Here is a 27,919-nt window from a genome sequence, read left to right on the forward strand (position 1 = left end):
AATTCAACAAATCCAAAAAACACATTTGGAGATCAAATATTAATTAAAATGAAACTGTAGTTTGACCAAACTGTTGGTGTGAAACTATATTTGTGTGTGAACTTATTATCTGACACTGATGTGGTTTTACAAATATTTATTCAATACAAAGTTAATATCAGCAGCACTTCTGATAAGGAAGCAACATATTTGAGTTGGCAAAAGAAACAGATGGAAAACTTGTCATGAACTTCAACAAACTCATTCAAACTCCTGTTATTGAATGTTTGGAGGCTGGTTACCAGAGGGAGGACACAAGCCGCCAAGTTGGGAGAATAGCAACAAATCATTACCACCTCGTTCTCTCTGAACTTTACCCCCTTTCTGTAACATGATACTTAAATTGATCCTTGAAAGGATGTTTTCCTCTCTTCTTCAGCAGTTTAAATCATGTAGGATCAGCTGCACTGACAGCAACTCATTCAGAAACATAAAAGTGACATATTGACTCCAACTGCTACGATAAGTTGACCACAAATCATCAACTTTAGCTTCATACAAATTATTACGTAACAGAACAAACAATCAAATCAAACTTTTGTAATAAAATAAGTTACATGAAATGTAAACAGGTTAGCTGTACCACTATTTGGCCTATTTGGACATAAATGTCTTGTTCGTAATGAATGTGCAAAGAGCTGCAGCCCTCTAATGAAGATCAATGCTTATTTGAATCTAGTTTGAACAGAAACACGTTAGTGGCGTCAACAGAGCCAGCAGCAGTGAGGAGTGTGCAAATAAACCATAAAACTGTTTAAAAAGGCGTTTCTGTGTGATACAGTACAAAGTAAAGCAATGATTTATCACAATAAAAACAACATGCAAGACAGCAACATTTGAACAGACTGAAAGTTTCAAACTTCACATACATTTCTGGTGTCAAAACTTTTTGAAATGAAATACTGGATCTGTGCTCAAACACTTCTGTTCAAGTTGGCAGCAGATTTTGGGATCACAGTGTCCCCCGCAAACAGAGGTCCAGACCACCTGGGATCCGTCTGCAGGAAAACCGTGCAAGCGTTCAGTCAAAGAACAAGTACTGAAGAAACGAAGACTTCAAAAGCAGCCTGAGTCAGTTCCTTGTAGCGTCGGCCGAGCTTGACATTTTGCCACGAAAAGTTTCTTGCGCTTTACACGACTCCAGGTACGTACAGTACTGACAGTGGTGTTCCTCAGGGCTCTATTCGAGGCCCAGGGAGAAATTAATCCCATGGACGATACCGATGATAATTGGTTGCCAAGCAACCAGGTATCTGAGCCAGTCAAGCAGCTGTCCGTACAGGACATGTGTCTTCTCCCAGCTGGCAAGATATTAATTAAGGAGAGCATTCAGGATGATGTTGTGTTGCATTCAATGTATAGAAATACCTTCATACATTTATATACATCATTTAACATCGACTACATCACAGTTCTCCATCACTCAGCCTCCCACACAGGGACAATAAAAGGATACGGGTTGTTCATCATCCTCTTCAAGTCGACCTTCTCATTGCAGTACGGACACGTCTGCTTCTTACCCACAATGCACCAGCCGCGGATGCAGAACTCGTGGAATCTGAAGGGTCGAGGCAAGTTAAGGAACAAAAAGCTGCAGATAATCTGACTGAAAAGTTATTTTTTTTAAATCAAAGTATTGTGCAGTGTTTTAGTTTAGAAGACAAAGACAACTTATGGACACATTTCAGTCTATTTTATAACAAACAGATAAACGTCTCCCACTGTTGACATTTCTATACTGGACTACGTTGTATTCACATGTTGACACAATGCTGAAATAGCATAAACTACTTTTCTATCTGTCCATTTGTTCCTGTTTAGCTTCCGAAACAATAAGTCGATCAACAGAAAGTTAATCAAATCAAATTAAACTGTTTTCATAACTGTTTAATCATAAGTTTTCCAGGCAAAAATGCTAAACATTCATTAGTTCCAGCTTCTCAAATGTGACAATTTACTGCTTTAATTTGTCTCATACTGTATAAATCGTTGGGTTTTCAAAGATGTTCAGTTTGAACAAAACAGCAACAAACTTTGGAGTTGGGGGAGCTGTGTCTGACAATTTCTATAACTTTCTGAAACCAACAATCAAACCAAACATCATGTTTGGAGGTGAGAGCAGGTTTCAATGTCTCTCTCCAGCTCTTTTTGTTTCATGCTTCACACAACTATTTCTGTCACTTTTTGTGTGCAACACTGAATGTCTTCAAAGAGTAACAGTCTGAAAATGTGAGCCGTCTCCTCCCTCGTTGTTACAACACAGTGGTACAAACTAGTTCTTTTCAAGCATTGACTGACTCAGAGGATACATGTGTCCACAGGAGAGCTGGTAGGTGTCTTCTATAAATCCTTCATCCTCCACGTCCACCAGGATCCTCTGACCGCACACCGCACAGATGTCGTTGGTCAGACTCCTGCTGGGCATGCCCCCCTTGTTGTAGTACTGAGAACACACACAAGAGGAGCTGCAACGATTAATCAACTAGTTGATGGAAAGAGAAAATTAACTGACAACTCTTTCTTTAATACAAAAATACCAAACATCTACATGTTCCAGCTTGTAAAGAGAATTTGATTCTTTTCTTTGTTATACTTGATAGTAAACTGAATTTGTTTGTGTTTTGGACAAAAAAGACATTTGAAGACGTCAACTTGTGTTGTGGGAAATTACGACGACTATTTTTCAAAATGTACTGATGACCTCTGATTGATTGAGGGAGGACATACAAAGAGGGCAGGACTGTGGCTCGCTGTCTTTCTTCTCCACTTCCCAGCCTTGGCAGCTGCTGTTTGTTCTTGTGTTTGTTTTGCTATGTTTTAGGTTTTGCCTTTTTGCCAGTCTTTGGTTTGTTTGGTGGGTCTGGTAGTCCTCTTTTCACGGTTTTATTTCTGTTTGGTTTAGTTTTCATGTGGATTTAGGTTAGAGGTGAGAACCCAGATCCTACAACCCTTTGTGGGTTGGTCTGGGTGTCTTCCCTTCTTTATGGGCAGCCCATCAACTTTTGTTAGTAGTTGTTGGCTTTGTTAATAAATTTGTTTTCATTGTGAATCCTCCTGACTCTGTAATTATGTTGAACAAGCTGGGTTTAGAGGGTCATAACATAATTTTGGGGGCTTGTTGAAGCTGATTGAAAATTTTTAAAGTTTTCAATGTGTTTTCCTTTAGCATCTAGATTTGGTGACTTAGTGGCAGTAGGCCATGGCCATTTTGGGTCAGACTCTGACGCATGCTCACAAAACGGCATTGTATAATAAGTTGAGCCTGTCTCAACAAGAGCTCTGGGAGTCATCTGCACCATTTTATCATGTGCATCTTCTGGACGCAAGGAAACAAATGCTTTAACACTTTTACACACTTGTACAACCCTTTCTCTATTGTCTGCTTCTTGAACAGAAAGTCTCACATCATGTCCTGTTCACTAACTGATCAAAGTGATGAACATCAGAGATGCTGGAGGCAGTGGTGGTAGAAGTACTCAGATCCTTTCCTTAAGTAAAAGTACAATACAGCAATGTAAAAATACTCCATTACAAGTAAAAGTCTTGTATGAAAAATCCTACTACAGTAAAAGTACATAAGTATTATGAGCGTGATGTAGTTAAAGTATTGCAGTAAAAGTACATAAGTATTATGAGCTTGATGTAGTTAAAGTATTGCAGTAAAAGTAGTGGTTTGGTCCCTCTGACTGATATATTATTATATATGACATCATTAGATTATTAATAGTGAAGCATCAGTGTTAGAGCAGCATGTTACTGTTGTAGCTGCTGGAGGTGGAGCTAGTTTACACTACTTTATATACAGTTAGCTAGTTTAGTCCAGTGGTTCCCAACCTAGGGGTCGGGCCCCTCCAAAGGGTCAGCAGATAAATCTGAGGGGTGGTGAGATGATTAATGGGAGAGGAAAGAAGAAAAAACAAAGTTCTGATACACAAATCTGTTTTCAGTTTTTGGACTTTTTCTCTAATCTTTGATTTTTGCTGAAATATTGGCTCATTTGAACATTTATTGAAATGAAAGCATGTGAGAAGTTTAGAGGGAAAAATCACTATTTGGTGGAGCTGTTAACAACTCATAGACATGTGAAATGTGACCCCGACTACACACTGCTTTTTGTAAGACGTCAAAAGACAAAAAGGTTGGAAACCACTGGTTTCATCTTTAACAATGTGTTGTATTTTAAAAGCTTGTTATATTATTATAATTTATTATAATATTATATATTATTATAATATTATATTATCCATTGTGTCAAATCTTCATCTGAAAAGTAACTAAAGCTGTCAAATAAATGTAGTGGAGTAGAAAGTACAATATTTCCCTCTGAAATGTAGAAAGTAGCATCACATGGAAATACTCAAGTAAAGTACAAGTACCTCAAAACTGTAGTGAAATACAGTAGTTGAGTACTTGCAGGTTGTTTTGTACCGGGGGAGGCCGGTTGCTTAGCTGCGGATGTTTCCCTGCCAGCAGACGCACTCAACCCGTTAGATGAAGCGCTTTAGTATCATCAGAGATATTTACGTCTCACAACAAGACTTCAGACTAATTACGAATCAAATCGATTAACTCTTCGATTCGGCATCCGTCACACACACAAATTAACGCTTGTTTCGACATTATTTCAACGTTTGTTACTCACAATCTTCTCTGTAAGAAGCGCAGACGGATGGATGACATTTAAACATCACCGGTTTACAGCTGATATTTTACTCATATTAAGACCTAACATATGCCGAATTTACCAGGAGGGCGTAAACATTATCTGAACGTTTTAAATCTTGTTCTGCCGTTTCTGCATTATTATCAGTCAACAAGAGAGTTTTTAATTCCTACATTTCATGGATGGAGTTCAGCTACGGGACGCTGTTCTCATAACGGAATACGACCAAAACAAAGTCCTTTTCATTAACAACTTAGTTTGCTCCAAACAGCGACTTAAACCAGTTATAGCCAGTTTGAAATTGTTTTCACTACACATTTATATTAAAGATTACAAGCAAAACTTGGCAAAAACACACTTACGGCAACAGTCAACCGGGAACCGTTTGAATCCGACGCCATCTTTAGCGTCCTTACGTCATCTCAGCGCTAACTCATGATTGGCTGGATAACCGGCCAACGGTGACAGAGAATTATCTAAGCAGTATTTGTACACAAAAGATATACTGATATACCAAAGAACTTATAGTATAACTTCACCCACTGCATATATTTGAAAAATACTAAAAAAGTGGGCAGGGAGCTGACGGGAGAGTGGATGTGAGGTCGGAGGGAAGGGGGTGCTCAGTGACATCCTCTGGCCAGAGAATAATAATAATAATAATAATAATAATAATAATAATAATAATAATAATAATAATAATAATAATAATGAGAAGAAGACAAACAGTGCGATGACACTTAAACCAGCCAGAAGTCATTTTTAAATGAACCTTTCTGTGTTTAACTTTGTTTGTTTTCACATGAGGACAGTTTTAGCTTCAGCAGCTAACAGCAGCACTGACCTGCTGGAGGAAATCTCAGGTCAGTGCTGCTGTTAGCTGCTGAAGCTAAAACTGCCTCGATCAGCATGTCCAAGAAATTGCTCCTGATGGCTGTGCCATCAGTGTATGAATGTGTGTGAATGGTTAGCTCCCTCTGATGGGCAGGTTGGGACCCTGCATGTTAGCCCCTGTACCCATTCAGTGTATGAATGTGTGTGAATGGGTAAATGTGACACGTAGTGTAAAATTGCTTTGAGTAGTCAGAAGACTAGAAAGGCGCTATACAAGTACAGTCCATTTACCCTATTGTTGTGTTTGATCACAGTACAGTCATATAATTTTGTTTACAGCCAAAAAAAAAACAACACCCCTGGAAACTTCCCCAAACACAACGTGAGCTGAAAGAACAGTCACAAAATCTTTGCTTCAAACAAAGTGCCTGTTGGATCATTGAACAGTGCCCCCACACCTTTCTGACAATGGAAATGGTTTCCAACAATTACTGTAACTTTCTGAAACCTACAAGCTGACAGTCACACCCACTTCAGGTAGTAATGTGTCAGGTGTGTGGAGGTGTGACGGTGAGCAAGATCTGAACTTCTCTCACAAGCCCTCTTTTCATTCTTCCATCACTTTTCATTTGGACAAGTGAGTGCAACACTATTATTCCTGCTGTTATTCCCATTTTTTGCAATCACATCTTGCCTCCCTCTAAAGCCACGTTTCCATCCAAATGTTTTAATTTTAACTGAATTTCCAAGACACAAAAGAAAAAGCATGTTTTCATCCACTGCTGTTATGTGAATATTAGAAGATAAACAGCAGGTGTTGCTAATTCTCCAGTTGGTGCCACTGAACAATTTCAAAAGAAGAGGACACAATGAGATGATGTCATTAAAAGAGCAGCAGTCAAAGCTTAAATGATGGAAAACATGATGGAAATATGACATTTCTGTTAGTTTCATGTGTTCATTTGAGGAAGGTTACAGCCTCCTCATCGCTCCACACAGATCTGATGTTTTCAGCTCTTCAGTGACGTTTATGCTTCATGTATGTCATAATATATATATATCCAAGTACAAATTAAATTGGAAATATGCATGAAAACAGGTGGATGGAAACACACTGTAGGACAGCAGGATTTGCGCCTTCCAGTGTGTCCATTTTGAACAGGTGTAAACAATTTTTTCCTCGGACTTGTTAGTTTGTTTTAAGTGTATCTCAGCTTTAACAGTTTTATACTCTGTTTTTATCCTGTTTTCTTCTGTTCTGAACCTAAAGGTGTGAGAAACTACTTCTGCTAGATTTTAATTTCACTTTTACTAACAGAGGAACATTTTTTAACCACAATGAAGCTTTAAGACTTTTTTGATCTCAGCTATGAATTTTCCTCTTCACATACAGGATGGACAGAATACAGTTTAATTTATTATGACAGTGTTGCAACCCCATGTTTAGACTGAAGCCAGGAAATGGTGAAACAGTAACATCAGCCCAAGAAAAGACAGAGATTTTGAAAAGAACCAAACAAGTGAATTTTAATGTAATGTAATGCAAACAGAATACAACAAGCAATACAACAAAGCCTAAAATATGGACGAAACTCTATCCTAACAGAAAAAACTTACCAACACCAAGAAAAGTTAGAATATTAACTATGACTATGATATTGGAGCTTTCACAAACAAGTTAACAACAGATAATTACAGTACAATGAAAAGCTTCTACAGTAAGATTATGTTAGAATATTAGAAGAGTATTAATGATATAAAAGTGCAAAAATCATATACATAAAAAAAACTATACCTAAAGTAAAAGCTACAAGTTAACAGCAGATTGTTACAATTATAGTAGCTGAACAAACATGTTGACATCACTGCCCCAAAAAATACACTTAAAAGATCCACAAATAGGGAAGTCTTTACAAAGCAGAAGCGAAGTCTGATGTCTTTCTGTGAGCAGATTCACCTTTTCAGTTTTTTAAATTACTTTAATCATTTGGTCACTTGAAAAAATTAATTTATGAACGGAAATAACAACCTGTGCAGTCAGGTGGGTTTAGACACTTGCCCCGGGAGCCTCTGATGACCTAGTGTCCATTGACTCATCAGAGTCTTCTGGCTTGTCTTTTACTTCCTCATCTGGGTCTGGGTTTCTCTTTGCTTCCTCAACGCTGCTGCTTTCATTCAGCTTAAGAGACTTGAGGATGTCTTCCAGGTATGGGTTTCCATTTGCTTCCTCCTCAACTCTCTTCAACAGTTCCTTATCTCCACTTTCCTGAATCTTGGTCACTAACCTTTTAAATATAGTAAGCAGGGGTTGGGCGAACTCTATTACACTCTTCTTTTTTGGAAACCCATAGACAAATCCTGCTGTGTGCAAACCAAACACTCTGCAATGAGCATCAAACACCGGGGAGCCAGAAGAGCCGTGATACATGAACGTGTTGTAGGTCACTATGCCTTGATTTCTGATCACTTGGCTGATTGATTGGATAATGAAACAGGTGTTTCTGTATGGCTCTAAATGTTCATTGACAGCCTGCACTCTGTTCTCTTTTTCAATGATGCATGTAGGATCCATTTTTTTCACGTCTCCTGCAGGATGGCCAATGATACAGGCCTCACCATCCGGAGGCACTGGACCAAATCTCTTCAGGAGCCCTGGTGGTACCTTTACTGTCTCTGTTGTTTGGTTGGGTGTCTGGCCCTCAAGGTCTAGCTCAAGTACAGCATAATCTAGTTCAGTATCTCCTAAATCTACAAAAAAATCCTTAACATTAAAGCTCTGGCTGTTTGTTTCAAGGTCAGGATTTTCATGGTTAAACACAGCAGTAACCTTAACGTTTTTCTTCCAATTATCTCTTCTCAACTTGGTGACTTCGTTGAATAAGTGGGCATTTGTCAAGATTAAGTTATCAAACAGCACAAAGCCTGTGCCCTGAGTGGTGACAGAAAAACAATCTACTTTTAACAGACAAACTGACTTGCCCAGTTTTAGCAGCTTCCTGACTCTGTGAACTTCACTAAAGGACTGTTGGATCTTTCCAAAGTTTTTCCTCCTCAGGTTCACTGCTTTCTGATAAGAATCACCTGGGAATCGTTTCTCCATCCATTCTTTCAGATGTGGAAACTGCTGATGCAGTATTTTATAAATCTCCTCAGTGTTGACATTGCTGTCACGTTTTTCCAGTAATGTTTTCACACTGGTTCCTCTCTGCTGTGCTGCATCTACGACTGGAGCTGAGTCACACTGGCGTTGTGAACTATTTGATGCACATGGCTTTTTCTGGAGTTCTTCATCATTTTCCCTCTTATTCAGTGGAAGACATAACTTGAATTTTTTTCCATCTAGGCTGTCGACCTTTTGTTTACATCCAGTGCTTCTATTTGGATTCTCATTGTCAGACAGTTTGAAGTCACCGAGGTCATCAATGAAGCGACCGTCTCTTTTCAGAGATTCTTCCACAGTCATCCCCTTTTCTCCATAGACACACAGATACTTAAACTGTTTGATTGCTTCACTTCTAAAAATCTTTTTTGTTTTGGTGTATTTTCCTCCCTCTCTATCAATGTAGAACACAGAGTATTTGTCTCGTGGGTGTACTGCTTCACATTTGTTTTGGGCCTTTTCAACCTTTTCTTGATTACTTAACATGGTAACTAACTCTTCATCCTCTATACAAGAACAAGGAAAATGTGTTGGAACAGCATATTCCTTGTCTCCCTTACCGAGCTGAATTATAATGTTTTCATCTGCACACTCCTTTGTCTTCTGATATTCTTCATGTGATTTTATTGCCTCCAGCAGTGTCTGAGGCCGATCACAGAGAAAGGTGTGTTCTTCCGGGTCTCTGGCTTTGAATTTCACATTGAACTTATGTGAATGTCCAACCTGCAGGAAATCAGAGAGAGAAAATAAAAGTTAGATGCCCCTTGTTCATGGAATAAGAACGCAGCCTGTTTTGTGCATGCAGTATACTAAAGTCTACTGACCCTGGAGTCACCGTCATCCTCTTTCTTCACCCTCACTTTACTGTATGCAACATTCTGCAAAAAGGATTTGCATTTGAAGGAAGAAAAAGGATTTTAGATTTAATGTTGTAAAAACATTGTTTTCAAAAAATATATACTGGATGCATTTCATGTTTTCAGCAACCTTTCATATGCATGAATGTATGCATGTATGTCTATTTCATCTTCTGTTTTAGAGTACCTGATATACACTATGTATAATAAGGTTACAGTTTTTATCTCTTGTTGAATGTTTGTTGCTAATAAGTTGTATATTTTTTAAGATTTAAAAGCTTTTTTTTAAAAAGCTGCACAATGACTGTGTGAAGTGGGTGTGAATGTCATCTTGTGGATGTATTCTCCCTCACATGTTTGTCAGACAGTGGAAATGACCATTAAACCTGCACCTTTCTGACTGCAGGTAAGAGGGGAGCTGTGCACGGCCACTTCTGTAACTTTCTGAAACAGACAAGCTGACACTCACACCCACGTCATGCAGTGACTGGCCAGCTGTGTGAAGGAGCCAGGGTTTGAACTTCTAGCAACACAGTGAAGAACTCACTAATGTGTCATTAGCATCACACCTTCTTTTGCCCAATAATGAAGGTGTCATCTCTCATATTAATATAGATGCTGTCCATGTACATAAGTCTGGAGTTTTGAAACTGAAACATCATCATGTAATGCAGCCTTACTGGACTTTTGATGCAGTGGAAATTTGTTGAGAGGTACTGAAAGACTGAAGATGCCTGGTCTAACTTACCTCAGGTGTGTTGGATCTCTCTGCCATGTTGTTGTGAATCACAGGTCACACTTCTCTCTCTAGTAAAGGATTTAGTCTGTTTAAAGGACAAGTTTGGATTTTTTCAAGTCTTAATATAACACTCACATGCATCTGTACAGTGAAAGAGTGATGGGTCGCTGTATTTCTTCCTCCTCTCCATACTTAATGTACAGCAAGTCTTTCCTAACACGACTACACTGTTTAAAAGGGAGGACAAAACCCACAGTCTCCAATCTGTGTAAAAGTTTTCCTAAAGTCAGCTGAGGTTAATATATAACAGCTGTTCAAGTTTCACTAATCAATATCAGTTTCTGGTAACACTTTCTATGATGCCAATGTCTATAATGCATAACAAACATATTCATAATGTGTTATAATCTGTTTATAGCACTGTGTAATTATGGTTATAAGAATTCATAAGTATTCATAATGCTTAATAACTATATACATACATATATATATATATATATATATATATATATATATATATATATATATATATATATATATATATATATATATATATATATATATATATATATATATATATATATAAATATATACATATATATATGTATGAATATACTATGAGAATAATAATACACTATGATCCTCACAAAAAAATGTCAGCAAATGACCAGCAATTATGAGGTATTATGATATTTAATATTTTAAGTAATTATAAAATGCTTTATAATTATTGTTATAAAGCATTATGAATATTTATGAGTGCTTATAACTATAATTATACAGTGCTATAAGCAGATAAAAACATATGATAACTATGTTTAGACATAACAGACATGGGCATCATAGAAAGTGTTGCCCAGTTTCTTTCAAGGTTACAGTTTTTTTTTTTTAGTTAAGACTGTTTTCTTGCTGGTCAATAGTGAAATGAAACATCCTGGTGGTCACTTTTAGGTTTGTTGCCAAAACCATAAAACCCACTTCATGTGATTAACTCAGACTGCTGAAACTTTATATTAGCATCAGCTGAACTTAAGAATGCATTTTGCACAGAGTGAGAACTGTGGATTTTGCCCTGTTTTACCATGTAGTTGCTCTATGAAGGCATCACTTCACTGCCAGTGTAGACAGGAGGAATGATTAAATCTACCTGTGACTCCGACCCACCATAGATTCAAATATAAACAGGTTTAATCACATGTACCAAGATACCCTGTTTGGGGAGAGATAACGTACCTTGGCAAGCAGCGGACAAATAGGTTCCTCTGGCTGACAGCAGTGCTGGACACTGGAAGAGCTCAGATGTTGGCAGTCTACAGATAAGAACAATAAAGATTAGTGAGTTATTGACATATTTCTTACAGTATCCTTGGGAAGTTCTCTCAAGTTATGTGTAATAAACCAACAAAGAACAAACTGTCAACATGTGTTTCCACCAAGCAAAAGAATGCTATTAACAATAAAAATGTACAAGTGTCCTCACATCTTTTTTGGAGACTTGAGCAACTGAAAGAAAATGTCTCTCATTTGCACCTGTTTGTTGACATCATTCAACTTCACTGTTTGTATGAGCCAAGAATAAAGACTTATGATAGTATTAAACATACTTGATTTTATCGGAACGACAAGATGAGGCAAAGACTGACTTAGGACAGCTTGGACTGATTTTTATGTCCACCAAACACCAAACGATAGAGATGATGGGAGTGCGCAAAACTCATGATTTTATTCTGACATTGGAACTTTGTCTGTGACACTGAAATCGCTTGAAAAGTTGTTTGGTGTAAAGCTGGTATTAGTTGCACAGATCTTTATGTCTCTCAGGTCACAGCAGTACAAGTCAAAGTTCTTTTGTCTTTTATTAATTCAGGTCCCTAATCATTAAAAACATAATAATAAGACCATACTGTATACTTACAAAATGAACCTGGGTGTATCACCTTGGCTTTAATCGACCAGTTCTGCAGCGTCTTGTGGTGCGTTCAGATACAATGAGGTGAGCTTCTGGGTTCAGCATTTATAAATCTGACTGGTCGGTTGGACCTCCCACATGTCAGGTAATTTACATAAATTTACACCTTTCTATTTATTTGTATTGGCATTGCCTACTAATACAACAATGGGAACATGGCGTGATAATGACGCTAGTTCATGTGAACACCTTGTTCCACTCTGGTATTTCAATCCGCATTCCAACAGTTTACACTAAACATACCTTACAGCCATGAACTTACAATGAGAATCACCCGAAGGAAGAACATTTTATCTTATGCAAAAGGTCCAATTTTGTACATTTCTGATGTGTGTACATCTTATATACTACACATCCTGACTGTGGATATGAAATTGAATTTGGCTTAGAGTGAACTTCTAGTTGTTGATGCTACTGTCTGAGTTTACCATCTTCTGTCGTTTAGTGTTGACCTGACCTCAAGTGAACTCAGTTCCTGATCAAGGCTACACAACTATTTCCATCACAAAAACATAACTAATCCACACCTCCACAACACAAACCTGGACATCACTGTAGCTCTACCAGTGAGGAGGCCGGCGTTCAATGCAAAAATAGCATTGTGTCAAAAAAAAAAAAAAAGATAGAAAATGAATCAGCTACTAATTCAACAGCAGCAATTCTGATAATCTATTAATTGTTATTGTTTTCTGATTTCAGGCTCTCAAATGTAAGGTTGTGCTGTGTTTCTTTGTTTCATATCACTGTAATTAAATATCTTTTTCACTAATCATTTAAGCAAATAAAAAAATAATAGATAGATTAATCTTTAATGGAATTAACTGTTAGTTGCAACCCAAACAATCATAAACGCACTATTATTATTTACATAATCATAAACCTTTCTATATATTTCTATTGGTATTGCCAACTGGTGCAACAATGAGAATAATGTAGTGCCTCTTTGCAAGTGTAGAAGATGTACAGCAGCTTCTGTCAGTTATTTTGTAGTGTGGTGTGATGGCTGCTTGGACAAGCTGTTGGTTTGTTATCTCTGCTGCATGTTGAGGAAGTTGTAAGTGGCTGTGAAACTGATTCAACATTTATAGATGAAACAGTATAATAATCATGTTCATGTTACAAAGTAATCTACCAGGAAGATGTGATGTGGCAAAAGTTACAGAAAAGGGTACAAAAGGTACATTTAGCTGTTTATAATCCTGACTAACTGGTTGTTTCATCTTAGTGGTTCTTCCAACATTACAGGTTATTTACATAATCTTAAACCTTTCTGTCTATTTCTGTTGGCATCACCAACTAGTACAACAATGGGAACATGATGTGACAATGATGCTAATGACCCTGTTCAGCTGGTTTCTCTTGTGTGTGAACGTCGTGTTACACCCAGGCCTGGTATTTAAATCATCAGTTTCATCAGTTTTGTACTGAACAGCTGTGAAGCTTAAAGGAAGAACATTTTATCGTATGCAAAAGGCACCTCTGACCTCCCTAAACATACACCTTATGTACTACACACTCTGACTGTGGATATGAAATTGAATTTGGCTTTGAGTGAACTTCTAGTTGTTGATGCTAGTGTCTGAGTTTACCATCTTCCTTCATCTTTCACCATGTTTCTTTTCATACAAAGCCAGACATTAGTTTTTCCTGTGAAAGGATTAGAGGCAAATACAGAGAGGCAGGAAAACAATCTGTGTTTTCAGATTGTCCTGGTTTAGTGTGGACTTGACCTCAAGTGAACTCAGTTCCATATACAGGCTACACAACTCCAGGTGTTGCTCCGGGTGAGATGATGAAATACAGAGTTGTAGCCTATTTGCACTGCACAGCTGTTTATAACATACAGTAATACTTAAAGCTTAAACATTTACTTTCTTACAGTCAAGAAGAAAAAAATATTTCATGTTATTGATCTATAAATCTCAACTGTTGAAGCCTCCAAACTACCTCACATCTCTTTTCTCATTTAAATCTAGTAACTACAGTAACACTGAACCTCAGATATCCCTCATGTTCACACCAATGTTGGCAGAACTGGTTTCAGGCACGATGCACCTTTTAAATGGAATGAACTGTAAACTGCACTCAAACTTGAGTCTTAAATTCTCCTTGGAGATTTTAAAGCTTTATTATCTGATGTGTTTTTAGGATTCTTGTAACTATTTTTTATGTATTCTTTGTTTATTGTGTACTTGTGTTGTTTCTGTTCACTGATTGTGTTCTTGTCTTATAAATGTGTCTTGTTCTCAGATCTCTCTGGGAAAAGAGACCTTTAATCTCAATGGGACCACCTCATTAAATAAATAAGTAACAAATAAAACTGCGTCATGACAAAAGTTGAGTCAGGTTCAACTTGTTGTTATCACTTCTGAAATTGAAATGAATGAGGGAGCAACACTTTGATGTCGGCCTCAATGCGACTTCAGACCGAGGAATCCAAACCACAAGTGTGACCTTAAGAGTTTGCACATGAACATCTTCTGACACACTGATGAGGTTTTATAAATGTTTAATAAATACAAAGTTGATATCAGCAGCAGTGTTGACAAAAAAAAACAATGTCCATTTGATTTGGCGAAATAAAAGTTACTCTTCAATGGTTTCAACAAACCCATTTAATTTCATGTTACTGAACAGTTAGAGTGTGCTTACCATTGTTACTTGTCACCATGTTGAAAGAATGGCACCAAAAGACAAGTGTAAACTCCTAAAACCTCTTTATCTCTGATCTTCATCACCATGTTAGATAACATTAAACTTCGATCAACCGACAGTTTACATCATGGATGATCAGCTGCAGTGACCTAAAAAACTTTTCAGAAACATAACAGTGACACATTGACTCCACCTGCACACTGACCACTTTCAGCGTCATACAAATTATTAAATAATTCTCAGAACTTCTCATCCCTTACAACATCACCAGACCCCTCAGATCCTCCCACTGTGGCATGTTGTTAGCTGTGCCCTGTTTATGGGAAAAAAGGCAGGGACAGGGCTATTTCTGTAGTAGCTCCTCAACTCTGGAATAGCCAACCGGAGACCTTTACACTGTTGGTGTCTGTTGGTGCTTTTAAGATGCACCTGAAGACCTACTTTTATTGTCTGGCTTTTAATTGTGTTTAATCTGCTTTTTATTTCTATCTGATTTCTTGAGTTTTAAATTGTGTCTAAACTTCTTTCTATCTTGCTTTATTTTCACAACATCCGTTTTGCACATGTATGTCTTTATGCTTGTATGTATATACATATGTCTGTCTTCATGGAGCACTTTGGTGCAAAAGCTGTTTGCTTTTTAAATTGCTATACAAATAAAATAAACTTGAACTTGAAAATTCTTTGTTTTATATGGCTGTAATTCAATATCTTTGGGTTTTGGATTGTTAATTGGACAACAATGACAACAATGACATCAATGACAACAATTTGAAAATGTCACCATGGGTTCAGGGAACTTTTTTTTCAGCATTTTTCACCGATCAATGAAGCAAATAAAAAAGCATTTATAGATGAAACAGTATAATAATCATGTTCATGTTACAAAGTAATCTACCAGGAAGATGTGATGTGGCAAAAGTTACAGAAAAGGGTACAAAAGGTACATTTAGCTGTTTATAATCCCGACTAACTAGTTGTTTCATCTTAGTGGTTCTTCCAACATTACAGGTCATTTACATAATCTTAAACCTTTCTGTCTATTTCTGTTGGCATCACCAACTAGTACAACAATGGGCACATGATGTGACAATGATGCTAATGACCCTGTTCAGCTGGTTTCTGTTGTGTTGAACATCTTGTTACACCCAGGCCTGGTATTTAAATCATCAGTTTCATCAGTTTATACTGAACACCTGTGAAGCTTAAAGGAAGAACATTTTATCGTATGCAAAAGGCACCTCTGACCTCCCTAAACATACACCTTATGTACTACACACCCTGACTGTGGATATGAAATTGAATTTGGCTTTGAGTGAACTTCTAGTTGTTGATGCTACTGTCTTAGTTTACCATCTTCCTTCATCTTTCATCATGTTTCTTTTCATACAAAGCCAGACATTAGCTTCTCCAGTGAAAGGATTAGAGGCAAAAACAGAGAGGCGGGAAAAAAATCTGTGTTTTCAGATTGTCCTGGTTTAGTGTGGACCTGACCTCAAGTGAACTCAGTTTCAGATACAGGCTATGCAACTATTTAAAAACATAACTAATCCACACCTCCACAACACAAACCTGGACATCACTGTAGCTCTACCAGTGAGGAGGCCGGCGTTCAATGCAAAAATAGCATTGTGTCAAAAAAAAAAAAAAAAAAATCGACAGAAAATGAATCAGCTACTAATTCAACAGCAGCAATTCTGATAATCTATTAATTGTTATTGTTTTCTGATTTCAGACTCTCGAATGTAATGTTGTGCTGTGTTTCTTTGTTTCATATCACTGTAATTAAATATCTTTTTCACTAATCATTTAAGCAAATAAAAAAATAATAGATTAATCTTTAATGGAATTAACTGTTAGTTGCAACCCAAACAAACATATTATTATTATTTACATAATCTTAAACCTTTCTATCTATTTCTATTGGTATTGCCAACTGGTGCAACAATGAGAATAACATAGTGCCTTTGCAAGTGTAGAAGATGTACAGCAGCTTCTGTCAGTTATTTTGTAGTGTGGTGTGTTGGCTGCTTGGACAAGCTGTTGGTTTGTTATCTCTGCTGCACGTTGAGGAAGTTGTAAGTGGCTGTGAAACTGATTCAAGCAACAATGAACTGCTCCAGCACTCTTCTCTCAACATGTGAACCTCTCACTTCTTCAGGGGATTAATCAATGCTGAGACAGTGTGAACCCATTTTCTGAATTAGTCCGCTTTATTTAAATGATTTTATAAAGGGTATAAAGGGACCTACATACATACAAAGAGACCTGGAAACTTACCCAAATACAAAGTGAGCTGCAGCTGAAGAGCGGCAGTCAAAGGTCAAATGATGGAAAACCATGTGGAAAACAGAAATGTCATATTTCCATCATGTTTGTTTCATGTCTGCTAGAATTTAACTTCACTTTTACAAACAGCTGAGAACTTTCTCACCATGCAATGAAGCTTTGAGACTTTTTTTTTGATATATCAGCCATGACTGTTTTCGAGGCCCATAGCAACTCTCAACAAAATAAATCCTTGCTGTTGTAAATACAGCACACACACATGCAGATGACATGTTGGATGTTCATATTAAACGTGGCCAAAGTGTCAAATAATGAGGTACAGTATGTAGCAGTAATCCCTATGAACAAAAAGCAGCGGCTTCAGGCTGCTCTGAACACTTTCCAACTGTTTTTTTCTACTTTCAGCCCGAGCCGACGTCGGCTGGTGACAGATTTCTTTATATGGTCATCTGCTCTACACACAGTGCACCAGTTCACCATTGTTTCCTGTAAATTCTTCACAATAAAAGTCTCATGTTATTTAGTCATTGAAAAGCTTTTAATATGAAGCAGTAAAGCAGGGAATGTAAGGTTTGCAGTAACTTAACATGACTCTGATACTTGCTTCCTGAAAGCAGACTTTCACAAAATGGCACAAGCGCTCTCCTTTCTTTTGGTTTCACACTCACATAAAGATGAGGTAAAACTCTGGGTGCTTTTCATTTGGCTAATTTATGCTTCCACACATCCTCCCACCCTCCGTCCTCCAGCTGTGACTCGGTAACCGATCTCCCTCCACATCATCAAGGATCTTCCAATCCTGTAAATGTACCCCAGAGGAGACGAGGAGCAAGGAACCACTTGAATGTGTTTATTGATCAGCTGATCTGACGGGGCGGTAAACAGTTGGACTGTTGTTGTTATACAGCTGATCAGGAAAACTACCTGTGGAACAGGAATGACTCATAAAAAACACTATTATAACTTTATTAGTTTTCCTCATAAGCCAAAAGGCTTTTCTTCTTTTCTTCTTCACTTACGTCTCAGCTCCTTGTCTTGTGTCTCCTTTAATAGCCTAACAAATTATTAATTAATATCATACTGTAGTTTGACCAAGCTTTTAATGTGAAACTAAAAGTGTGTACTATTTGGGTATGAACTCGTTATCTGACACTGATGTGGTTTTACAAATATTTATTCAATACAAAGTTAATATCAGCAGCACTTCTGATAAGGAAGCAACATATTTGAGTTGGCAAAAGAAACGGATGGAAAACTTGTCATGAACTTCAACAAACTCATTCAAACTCCTGTTATTGAATGTTTGGAGGCTGGTTACCAGAGGGAGGACACAAGCCGCCAAGTTGGGAGAATAGCAACAAATCATTACCACCTCGTTCTCTCTGAACTTTATCCCCCTTTCTGTAACATGATACTTAAATTGATCCTTGAAAGGATGTTTTCCTCTCTTCTTCACCAGTTTAAATCATGTAGGATCAGCTGCACTGACAGCAACTCATTCAGAAACATAAAAGTGACATATTGACTCCAACTGCTACGATAAGTTGACCACAAATCATCAACTTTAGCTTCATACAAATTATTACGTAACAGAACAAACAATCAAATCAAACTTTTGTAATAAAATAAGTTACATGAAATGTAAACAGGTTAGCTGTACCACTATTTGGCCTATTTGGACATAAATGTCTTGTTCGTAATGAATGTGCAAAGAGCTGCAGCCCTCTAATGAAGATCAATGCTTATTTGAATCTAGTTTGAACAGAAACACGTTAGTGGCGTCAACAGAGCCAGCAGCAGTGAGGAGTGTGCAAATAAACCATAAAACTGTTTAAAAAGGCGTTTCTGTGTGATACAGTACAAAGTAAAGCAATGATTTATCACAATAAAAACAACATGCAAGACAGCAACATTTGAACAGACTGAAAGTTTCAAACTTCACATACATTTCTGGTGTCAAAACTTTTTGAAATGAAATACTGGATCTGTGCTCAAACACTTCTGTTCAAGTTGGCAGCAGATTTTGGGATCACAGTGTCCCCCGCAAACAGAGGTCCAGACCACCTGGGATCCGTCTGCAGGAAAACCGTGCAAGCGTTCAGTCAAAGAACAAGTACTGAAGAAACGAAGACTTCAAAAGCAGCCTGAGTCAGTTCCTTGTAGCGTCGGCCGAGCTTGACATTTTGCCACGAAAAGTTTCTTGCGCTTTACACGACTCCAGGTACGTACAGTACTGACAGTGGTGTTCCTCAGGGCTCTATTCGAGGCCCAGGGAGAAATTAATCCCATGGACGATACCGATGATAATTGGTTGCCAAGCAACCAGGTATCTGAGCCAGTCAAGCAGCTGTCCGTACAGGACATGTGTCTTCTCCCAGCTGGCAAGATATTAATTAAGGAGAGCATTCAGGATGATGTTGTGTTGCATTCAATGTATAGAAATACCTTCATACATTTATATACATCATTTAACATCGACTACATCACAGTTCTCCATCACTCAGCCTCCCACACAGGGACAATAAAAGGATACGGGTTGTTCATCATCCTCTTCAAGTCGACCTTCTCATTGCAGTACGGACACGTCTGCTTCTTACCCACAATGCACCAGCCGCGGATGCAGAACTCGTGGAATCTGAAGGGTCGAGGCAAGTTAAGGCACAAAAAGCTGCAGATAATCTGACTGAAAAGTTATTTTTTTTAAATCAAAGTATTGTGCAGTGTTTTAGTTTAGAAGACAAAGACAACTTATGGACACATTTCAGTCTATTTTATAACAAACAGATAAACGTCTCCCACTGTTGACATTTCTATACTGGACTATCTTGTATTCACATGTTGACACAATGCTGAAATAGCATAAACTACTTTTCTATCTGTCCATTTGTTCCTGTTTAGCTTCCGAAACAATGAGTCGATCAACAGAAAGTTAATCAAATCAAATTAAACTGTTTTCATAACTGTTTAATCATAAGTTTTCCAGGCAAAAATGCTAAACATTCATTAGTTCCAGCTTCTCAAATGTGACAATTTACTGCTTTAATTTGTCTCATACTGTATAAATCGTTGGGTTTTCAAAGATGTTCAGTTTGAACAAAACAGCAACAAACTTTGGAGTTGGGGGAGCTGTGTCTGACAATTTCTATAACTTTCTGAAACCAACAATCAAACCAACCTCATGTTTGGAGGTGAGAGCAGGTTTCAACGTCTCTCTCCAGCTCTTTTTGTTTCATGCTTCACACAACTATTTCTGTCACTTTTTGTGTACAACATTGAATGTCTTCACAGAGTAACAGTCTGAAAATGTGTGCAGTCTCCTCCCTCGTTGTTACGGCCAGATTTCCACCCCACCGTTGGGGGTGTCCATTCAAAAAAGCTATGAAGACTTTTGTCTTCCAGCGTGGTTGAACAACACAGTGGTACAAACTAGTTCTTTTCAAGCATTGATTGACTCAGAGGATACATGTGTCCACAGGAGAGCTGGTAGGTGTCTTCTATAAATCCTTCATCCTCCACGTCCACCAGGATCCTCTGACCGCACACCGCACAGATGTCGTTGGTCAGACTCCTGCTGGGCATGCCGCCCTTGTTGTAGTACTGAAAACACACACAAGAGGAGCTGCAATGATTAATCGACTAGTTGATGGAAAGAGAAAATTAACTGACAACTCTTTCTTTAATACAAAAATACCAAACATCTACGAATTTGATTCTTTTCTTTGTTATACTTGATAGTAAACTGAATGTCTTTGTATTTTGGACTGTTGGTCGGACATAAAAAAGACATTTGAAGACGTCAACTTAGGCTGTAAGAAATTTTAACAACTATTTTTCAAAATTTACTGATGTTCTGATGACAAAACAATGACATCAGATTGACAGCTTAGTCTATAATGAAAAACTTGCCACCTTAGACACATGCATGGACAACAGTGTATTTAATAAGATTAGAGTATTAGGTTAATGGATCCACTCTGACCTGTTCACATTTAAACATATTTTATGGAATCTTAGGCCCTGTTTACACCTGGTATTAACATCCGCCTCGGGTGATCACAAGTGGACAGCTCTAAATACAGGTGTAAACAGACGTACTTAAAGCTGTCCACTTGTGATCGGATCACCTGAGACACATGTTAATACCAGGTGTAAACGGGGCCGTATTATAGTTAAAGGTTGATAACTGGTACTAAAAGGTCAAGTTGTTCTTTATTAGGAATCATTTTTAAAAAAAAGTGTTTCACCCCGATTGTAGAAGCCATGTAGTCAGAGCAGATTTCAGCAAAGTCTCTGCCCATGACGCCGTAGTAAAGTCCGTAAAACAGCATGATGACGCCAACGTCCATAGAGTCCTCAGCCTTGATCCTGCAGAGGAAGAAAAAAAGACCAGCTGTCAATAAAGCTCATTTAAATTGTACATAATTAAACTGAGAGACATTTAACTCGATGGTAGTGACTCCCCTTGAGTATCCTAATTGGCTCTTCGGGGCCATTATGTTTATAGCCTCTTTAATTGGCTTTAAATATGAAGAAAGATCTAACGTTCAAACTCGGATCTGTTAAAGGAGACCAGCTCTATTTTTATTTTTATTTTGGGCTCCTTTAAGGTACTGAGATCAAAATGTAATAACTTAAATTTAATGCCTGTTTAACTGCAGGTTTGAGGAATGAATCTGCACTCAACCAGCACAGTGTTTCTCTGATTTGTTCTGCAGACTGTTTGTCACTTTTCTGAGTGTTTCTGAGTCGCCGTCTGTTTGGATTTGACCCCCCCTGACACGGAGCTACGAGGAGCAGCGGTGAAACTGCTGAGCAACGGATAACTTTCAGTATCAGAAGCCAACAGTACAACAGAAACCATTAACAGATACACCACCGCCCTCTACTGGTCACTGTTACACTATTCACAAAGTATGATACAGTATTTAGTCACAGATGCAGGGTGCTGGAGATAAGTTTGTCTCTGTAAGAAAATAGCAGTAATAAGTAGTTGTAAAAATCATGTTGGATATCTGTTAATATTTTATCCAAACATACAATTTCAAATCCTGGATTTTATTAGCTGTTACGAGACAGAACAGCTGGAATTCACATGATCAAATAGATTTAGTATGATTACCAGCCAGGAAACTCATTCTAAATCACTGGAAATCTAAAAGAAATTATCACATTTACAATTCTGTGTTGCCTTATCCTCCAATATTTCACTTTTTCTTTCTTTCTTTTCTATTATCTGTTTATTTCCAGCTGATTGGTGCATTGCTCTGTTTATTTTGTGTGTCTCTTAATTTCCTTGTAAGTTTAAATTGATAGGAATGTTATTTTTCCACTTGATGTTTTTTTTTTTTTTTTTACTGGACGACAAACATCTGACCTCTCATGTCTGTCTGCTTGTTTGCTGTTTGTAGAAGTGAAAAATAAAATTTATGATGGGTTACAATACAACAATTCCCCACTTGACAAGGTTTATTATAATATCAAAATGAAACCCAAAGAAGTCTGCAGAAATTTTCATATTCTTTGTATTCTTGACATTTACACCTTCTAATATTCATTGTCATTATGTTTGCATCTGCGTGTAGTATTGTCGTCTGTGTGATTTTATTTAGATGGCTAAATGTAGATGCAGTAGTATAATATGTTCAGTGATATTGAAAAACGTTTGTATTATTACACCAATAAACTTCATCCATGTCTTCAGTCTGAGGGTAGAGGAGTGACATCATTCAAACTTGCAATAAAAATGTAAATTATACTAAAATTATACTACAACTACTGTCATCCATAACTACAACCAATCAATTCATCGGTATTTCAGCCATCCATCCACCTCCAGCACTTAACCGGCTTTATGTTAACTTTTCTGTGCTCTCTGATAAACACGATGTTTAAAACTCATTAAACACCCCCACCCCAACACCATGGAAGTGTGACGAGTCACCTGAAGAAGACGTTGAAGCCGAACATGGTGAACATGATGGCCAGGTAGCCCAGAACACCCACTGCATAGCTCAGCTTGTAGATCAACAGGAACCACTTGTACACCATCCTGACCAACACAGAGATACAGTCGGAATATTGTCAACATGTGTAATACAAACATATCAATGGTATCAAAGTGATTTGTGAGGTAATTAAGAACAAGTTCAAGGATTTTTCATGCAGGACTTTTACTTGTAATGGAGTATTTTTACATTGATGTGCTGTTAGTTTTACTTAAGTAGAGCGTCTGAGTGCTTCCTCCACCTCTGCTATTAATCAAACAATCCTTTCAGCTCTGATGAGAAGTATTAATAGTTTCCAGTGTGGAAGAACAAACATATTTCCTGCAGTAGCTGTAAGAGAAGAGTGCAGCCTTTCTGTTGTCCACAGTTGTGATCATCATGTTCCAGACTCAGGTGATGCAGGATGTCCGACAAGTAAAACCAGGTGTGTTTCTTAGAGGTTCAAAATATAAAAACTGCCAATTTGGATTGGCTTCCGTCTCTGGAACGTGATGATAAATAAAAAATTACAAGACTTAACCCGGCAGTTCTCAACCTTGGGGGGTCTGGTGGCAAGATCAATATAATAATAATAAAACATATTTCTAGTAAACAAATTGTCTATTTTTTCTAACTTTTTCATTTCTTTGTATCTTTCTTGGAACAAACTGGATAATTTTACATCTACAGCCTCTAAAAACTTTTCAACTCAAAGACTTTTTGCAACACGCGATAAAAGATTGCGAGTAGACCAACCTTATCTTAATCATGTTTTATTTTCCAGATGTCCTTGAGTATATTTTTATACTTTTTTTTTACATTGTTCTCAGATTTTTGTTTTTTAAAATGTTGTTTTATCTACTTTTATGTAAATTCTTTGTGTCATTATGTCCTTCAGCATGTCCCAGAAATGTAGATAAAAAGAATATTAAAAAAGCATAAAACAGTGAACTTGTGCATTAATAGATATACAGTACACTACTTCTATTTGTTCTATTTTACTAATAAATACATTTAAATACCTCATAATGAAAGAAAGATGACTCTTTACAGCAGCTGCTGAATATAAAAGTGTTTTTTGCTTTCAACACTCAGAACTGTGGCTTCTTTTCTTACTTAGATAATAATACGCCAACAATCATAACACAGACTCAGTCAAATTAAATGTCTCGTCTCACCTCGGCGTCCTGCAGGACAGCGGCTTGCGGGTTGCTCTGAAGATGACGTAGCTGGTGATGACGGAGAACATGCCCCACATGGACAGAAATCTCCACCAGTACAGTTTGATGGTGAAGTAAAGAGGAACCACCCACATCTGGACCAGAGTCACCAGCTGAGGAGGAGACAGTTAAAACATTAACACACTCATGTTTGTTCTTGTCAATGAATTAATACATGGAGATAAAGATTAATGTTTTCATTTCCTTTTCAATATCAGAATCTTTACATACTTAAGATTCACACTCTTGAGGGCAGGAACTAATGATTATGCTCTTTATTAATTAATCTACTGGTTATTTTTTGATTAATTGATCGTTCATTTATACTTATAAGAAAATTATTGTTAAAAAACAAGTTGTCAGAGCCTAAGTTGACGCTGACACAGTCCAAAACCCAAGAATATTCAATTTATGATGATATAAAACAGAGAAAAGCTAGAAGCAGAGACTAAACATGTGTATTAACCACCATACACCATCTGGTGTCAGTTTATATACCGACTGATAAGAAAAACCAAAGATACGTTGTTTTAAAAACTGTTCTTTATGTGTACGTTATTCGTTTGCATTTATTTAATATTGAGATCTGTAGTAGCCTCAAAAATCCTGCATCAGACCAGGATGTTAGTCCAGTTCACAAGAGTGCAGCACAGAAGCAAATTTAGATTGTGATTATTGTTGGTTATTTTTTAGAATAACAATATTAACACCTAAAATAAATTATATCTTTATGTACTTTCAGAAGGATTAGTTTATTAGTTGCCGACTATTAAATTAATCACCAACTATTTTAATAATCGATTAATCATTTTTTAAGTCATTTTTTAAGAAAAAATGTCCAAATTCTCTTATTCCAGCTTCAACAATGTGAATATTTTATGGTTTATTTAGTCTTCTTTGACAGTAGACTGAACATCTTTGGATTATGGACTGTTGTGGACAATACAAGACATCTGAAGACGTCACGTTGGGTTCTGGGAAACAGTAATCGACATTTTTCAGCATTTTCTGACATTCATGGACCGAAGCAGCTAACTGACGAATCAAAAAAATGATCCACAGATTACTCGATAGTGAAAATGATCGCAGTTGCAGCCGTACTGAAGACAGAGGGACTTTTAAAACATAGCTCTCTCTCTCTCTGGTCACTGAGGAGGAAGAAGCAGGACCACAGCAGCAGATTTAGCACAGCTGTCCACTGCTGTGAGACTGAAGTAGACGCCATCATGGCTCGACGACCGAGACCCGTAGAAAAGCCTGTGTAGATTTTAGTTTATGCTGTTTTTTTTTTACTTTTTTCAACTGCAAAATGGCCCACTCACTACATGTCTCCATCACAATGACCAAACAGTTTGTTTGTTACACGTTTATGTCAAAAAACTAATATTGACGAATCATATAACTTTCATATATTGAGGTCTGAATCAACCTCAAAGATCCTGTATCAGTGGGGTTATTTGTCCACCAGGGTGCAGCAAAGAGGGAACTTTAGGTTTTGTTATTGATCATTGATTGATCCAATAGGATTGAAACATTGTCCTGATTAAATGTTGTGGCTTGAAGTGAAGCGTGCAGGTGAGTTTTTTCCTTATTTCAACAATAACATATATAATATTGACACCAATGATAAACCATATCTTAATGTATTTTCAGAGGCATTTATACTTACAGTAGTTAATATCCCATGTATAATAAATACTGTAGATGCACAGTCATAATACCAATAAAATTATTCAGGATTTGATATGTAGTGAAGCCAGAAAGTGAAGTCAGAGGACAAGAAAATACTCACCTGCACCTAAAATTAATATCTAATAAATGTTGCCGAAGAAATTGTGCATATTGGTTGACATCAGAAAACCCCACTAATACTTTCTTTTATCATTACTATAGCAATATCGACCCCAGTTGTACTAATGTACAGTGTACTATAATACAGCATTTTAACACCAGTGAAGAGTATATATACTCAGCAGATACTATATTATAGTTATGGTTATATCACTAGTCTCTATTCTATTTTAATGTATTGTTCTTAGGTTTAGTTAGTTTAGTTACTGTATTCTTTTATCCACCTCACTTTAATTAGCCTTTGGGTTTAATAAAGTATCTATATATCCATCCATCCCAGGGGCACATTTACCAAAGGTTTTCAGCCATTGTTGTGGGTTGAGCACAATGACAGAAAACCTCTAGAAACTGCACGTTTAAGTTAAAACAAAATGTAGTTCAGGGGGTTCCTACTTATGGGGTGTAACGTGCATGGAAATGTACATAAATCCCCGCAAATGTCTCCAGATGTGTCTCGGCCGTCCAGTTGTCTTTCTCTGTTTTGTTACACGTCACCACTCACATTGTAGGAGCGGTGGTGCCGCTGCTTCCACTGAACCAGGACTATCTGAGCCACCACCAGCGTGGCGATGAGGATCAGCACCATCTCCGCGTGCATGGCTTCGTGACCCCGGTGCTTCACGTGCAGACGCTCATGCTGCACCCTGCCGAGAGCAAAACAGGTGGAGGTGGAGGTGGGAAGAGGGAGGAAGAGGAGAGCAGATGCAGAAAACACAAGAGGAGTCAGGATAGAGGAGCAGAGGAAGGTCTTCAATGATGAATGCCGATATTTATGTTATTTTAAAGTTTAGGGTAAAAGAAAGAGGGGCTACTCACTTCCAGTTTTCTCTGTGTGTCATTTTCAGCAGGTCGTCCTGTATTGAGGAGACAGAAATAGCAGCTGGGTCTCACTGGACTGTTTTATGTAGGTTAGACAACTTACTACGCGTAATGGCGTCCCAGTAATAAGTAAAGACGGACTTTACGTTAAAAACAAAAGAGGAAGACACCTCTGTGTTGCCACGTCGGAACAGCAGCAGCCAGAGTAGTGACAGCTTGTTCATAGATAAAAGGAACTGGGCTGCTAGTTAGCAAACCGCAGGTATGCTAGCGACCGTTAGCCACCGCTTTATCTACTTTAAACGTACCAGCCGTTAGTTTACACTGCGTGACCGGCTCGATAATTAACAGTAGTTTTATTATTTACCTGGGGGTGCACACCTGCCATCTTCTTCCTTTTTACTGTCTCCTGGTGCCAGCTAGCCGGCTACCTACAGCTACCGTAGGTTAGCACTGCTTTGACAGCAGCTTCCCCGCTGACAGCTGCTTTGAGACGTAGCAGGTATGGGAAGCCAAGAGGGTCAAAATTCTCACCGTGCGAACACCAACGACCCCCTTATAAATACACCTCTAATATCTATACATGCAAACAAAACTGCAAGAACAAATTATCTCAATGTTCTGGTAACATTTCATGTCATTGTACACATGCCACATATTTAATAAGGTGCATCCATTCAATTGTTTAAACACCTTTTAATACTCTATAATATCCACACAAAACTAAATGAAAGCTGTGCATTTAATCATAAGATTGGTGCCCTTCACTAATTTATACTGCTGGGTGACTCATCCAATCACATTACATCACTATGTATCACATTAGGCAGATAATGGGCT

General features: G+C 37.6%; 2 protein-coding genes across 5 annotated transcripts in view; both read right to left on the reverse strand.

The window, feature by feature from the left end:
- Positions 1 to 11,604, reverse strand: part of LOC122974105 (serine protease FAM111A-like) — a 35,623-nt gene extending 24,019 nt beyond the window's left edge. The window contains exons 1-4 of one of the 3 annotated variants that reach the window (XM_044341991.1): positions 11,526 to 11,604; positions 10,302 to 10,360; positions 9,521 to 9,574; positions 7,365 to 9,419 (exon numbers count right to left, since the gene is read on the reverse strand). In XM_044341991.1, coding sequence (XP_044197926.1) covers positions 7,584 to 9,419; positions 9,521 to 9,574; positions 10,302 to 10,328 — 1,917 coding nt within the window. In that variant the 5' untranslated portion in view covers positions 10,329 to 10,360; positions 11,526 to 11,604 and the 3' untranslated portion in view covers positions 7,365 to 7,583. Of the gene's footprint in view, positions 1 to 7,364; positions 9,420 to 9,520; positions 9,575 to 10,301; positions 10,378 to 11,525 lie in introns of those variants that run through there. The other 2 variants (XM_044341990.1, XM_044341993.1) reach the window with 2 other exon arrangements.
- LOC122974185 (RING finger protein 175-like) lies at positions 122 to 27,605 on the reverse strand. 2 transcript variants are annotated; one of them, XM_044342151.1, is made up of 9 exons: positions 27,447 to 27,605; positions 27,077 to 27,114; positions 26,763 to 26,904; positions 24,368 to 24,522; positions 23,147 to 23,254; positions 21,450 to 21,570; positions 2,349 to 2,482; positions 1,496 to 1,597; positions 122 to 1,340 (listed from the first exon to the last, which is right to left on the reverse strand). In XM_044342151.1, exons 1-9 carry the CDS (start codon positions 27,465 to 27,467, stop codon positions 1,220 to 1,222), a joined length of 942 nt encoding a protein of 313 aa, XP_044198086.1. In that variant the 5' UTR covers positions 27,468 to 27,605; the 3' UTR covers positions 122 to 1,219. The 2 variants fall into 2 exon arrangements, with proteins under 2 accessions (XP_044198086.1, XP_044198085.1); XM_044342150.1 differs by lacking the exons at positions 122 to 1,340; positions 1,496 to 1,597; positions 2,349 to 2,482 and adding exons at positions 18,364 to 19,583; positions 19,739 to 19,840; positions 20,669 to 20,802 and having other exon boundaries at positions 27,447 to 27,600.
- Between the last annotated feature and the right edge of the window lie 314 nt (positions 27,606 to 27,919).

Source organism: Thunnus albacares, chromosome 22 (assembly GCF_914725855.1).
Source record: "Thunnus albacares chromosome 22, fThuAlb1.1, whole genome shotgun sequence".
Classification (NCBI taxonomy): Eukaryota; Metazoa; Chordata; class Actinopteri; order Scombriformes; family Scombridae; genus Thunnus; species Thunnus albacares.

What these genes read in the sequence shown, in the direction of transcription:
- LOC122974185 (XM_044342151.1), bottom strand. Translation starts at nt 27,467, where the DNA reads ATGGCAGGTGTGCACCCCCAG. An exon ending in TGGCAGGTGTGCACCCCCAG is followed by an intron (nt 27,115 to 27,446) that starts GTAAATAATAAA and finishes TCCTCAATACAG; the next exon opens with GACGACCTGCTGAAAATGAC. An exon ending in ACACACAGAGAAAACTGGAA is followed by an intron (nt 26,905 to 27,076) that starts GTGAGTAGCCCC and finishes TGCTCTCGGCAG; the next exon opens with GGTGCAGCATGAGCGTCTGC.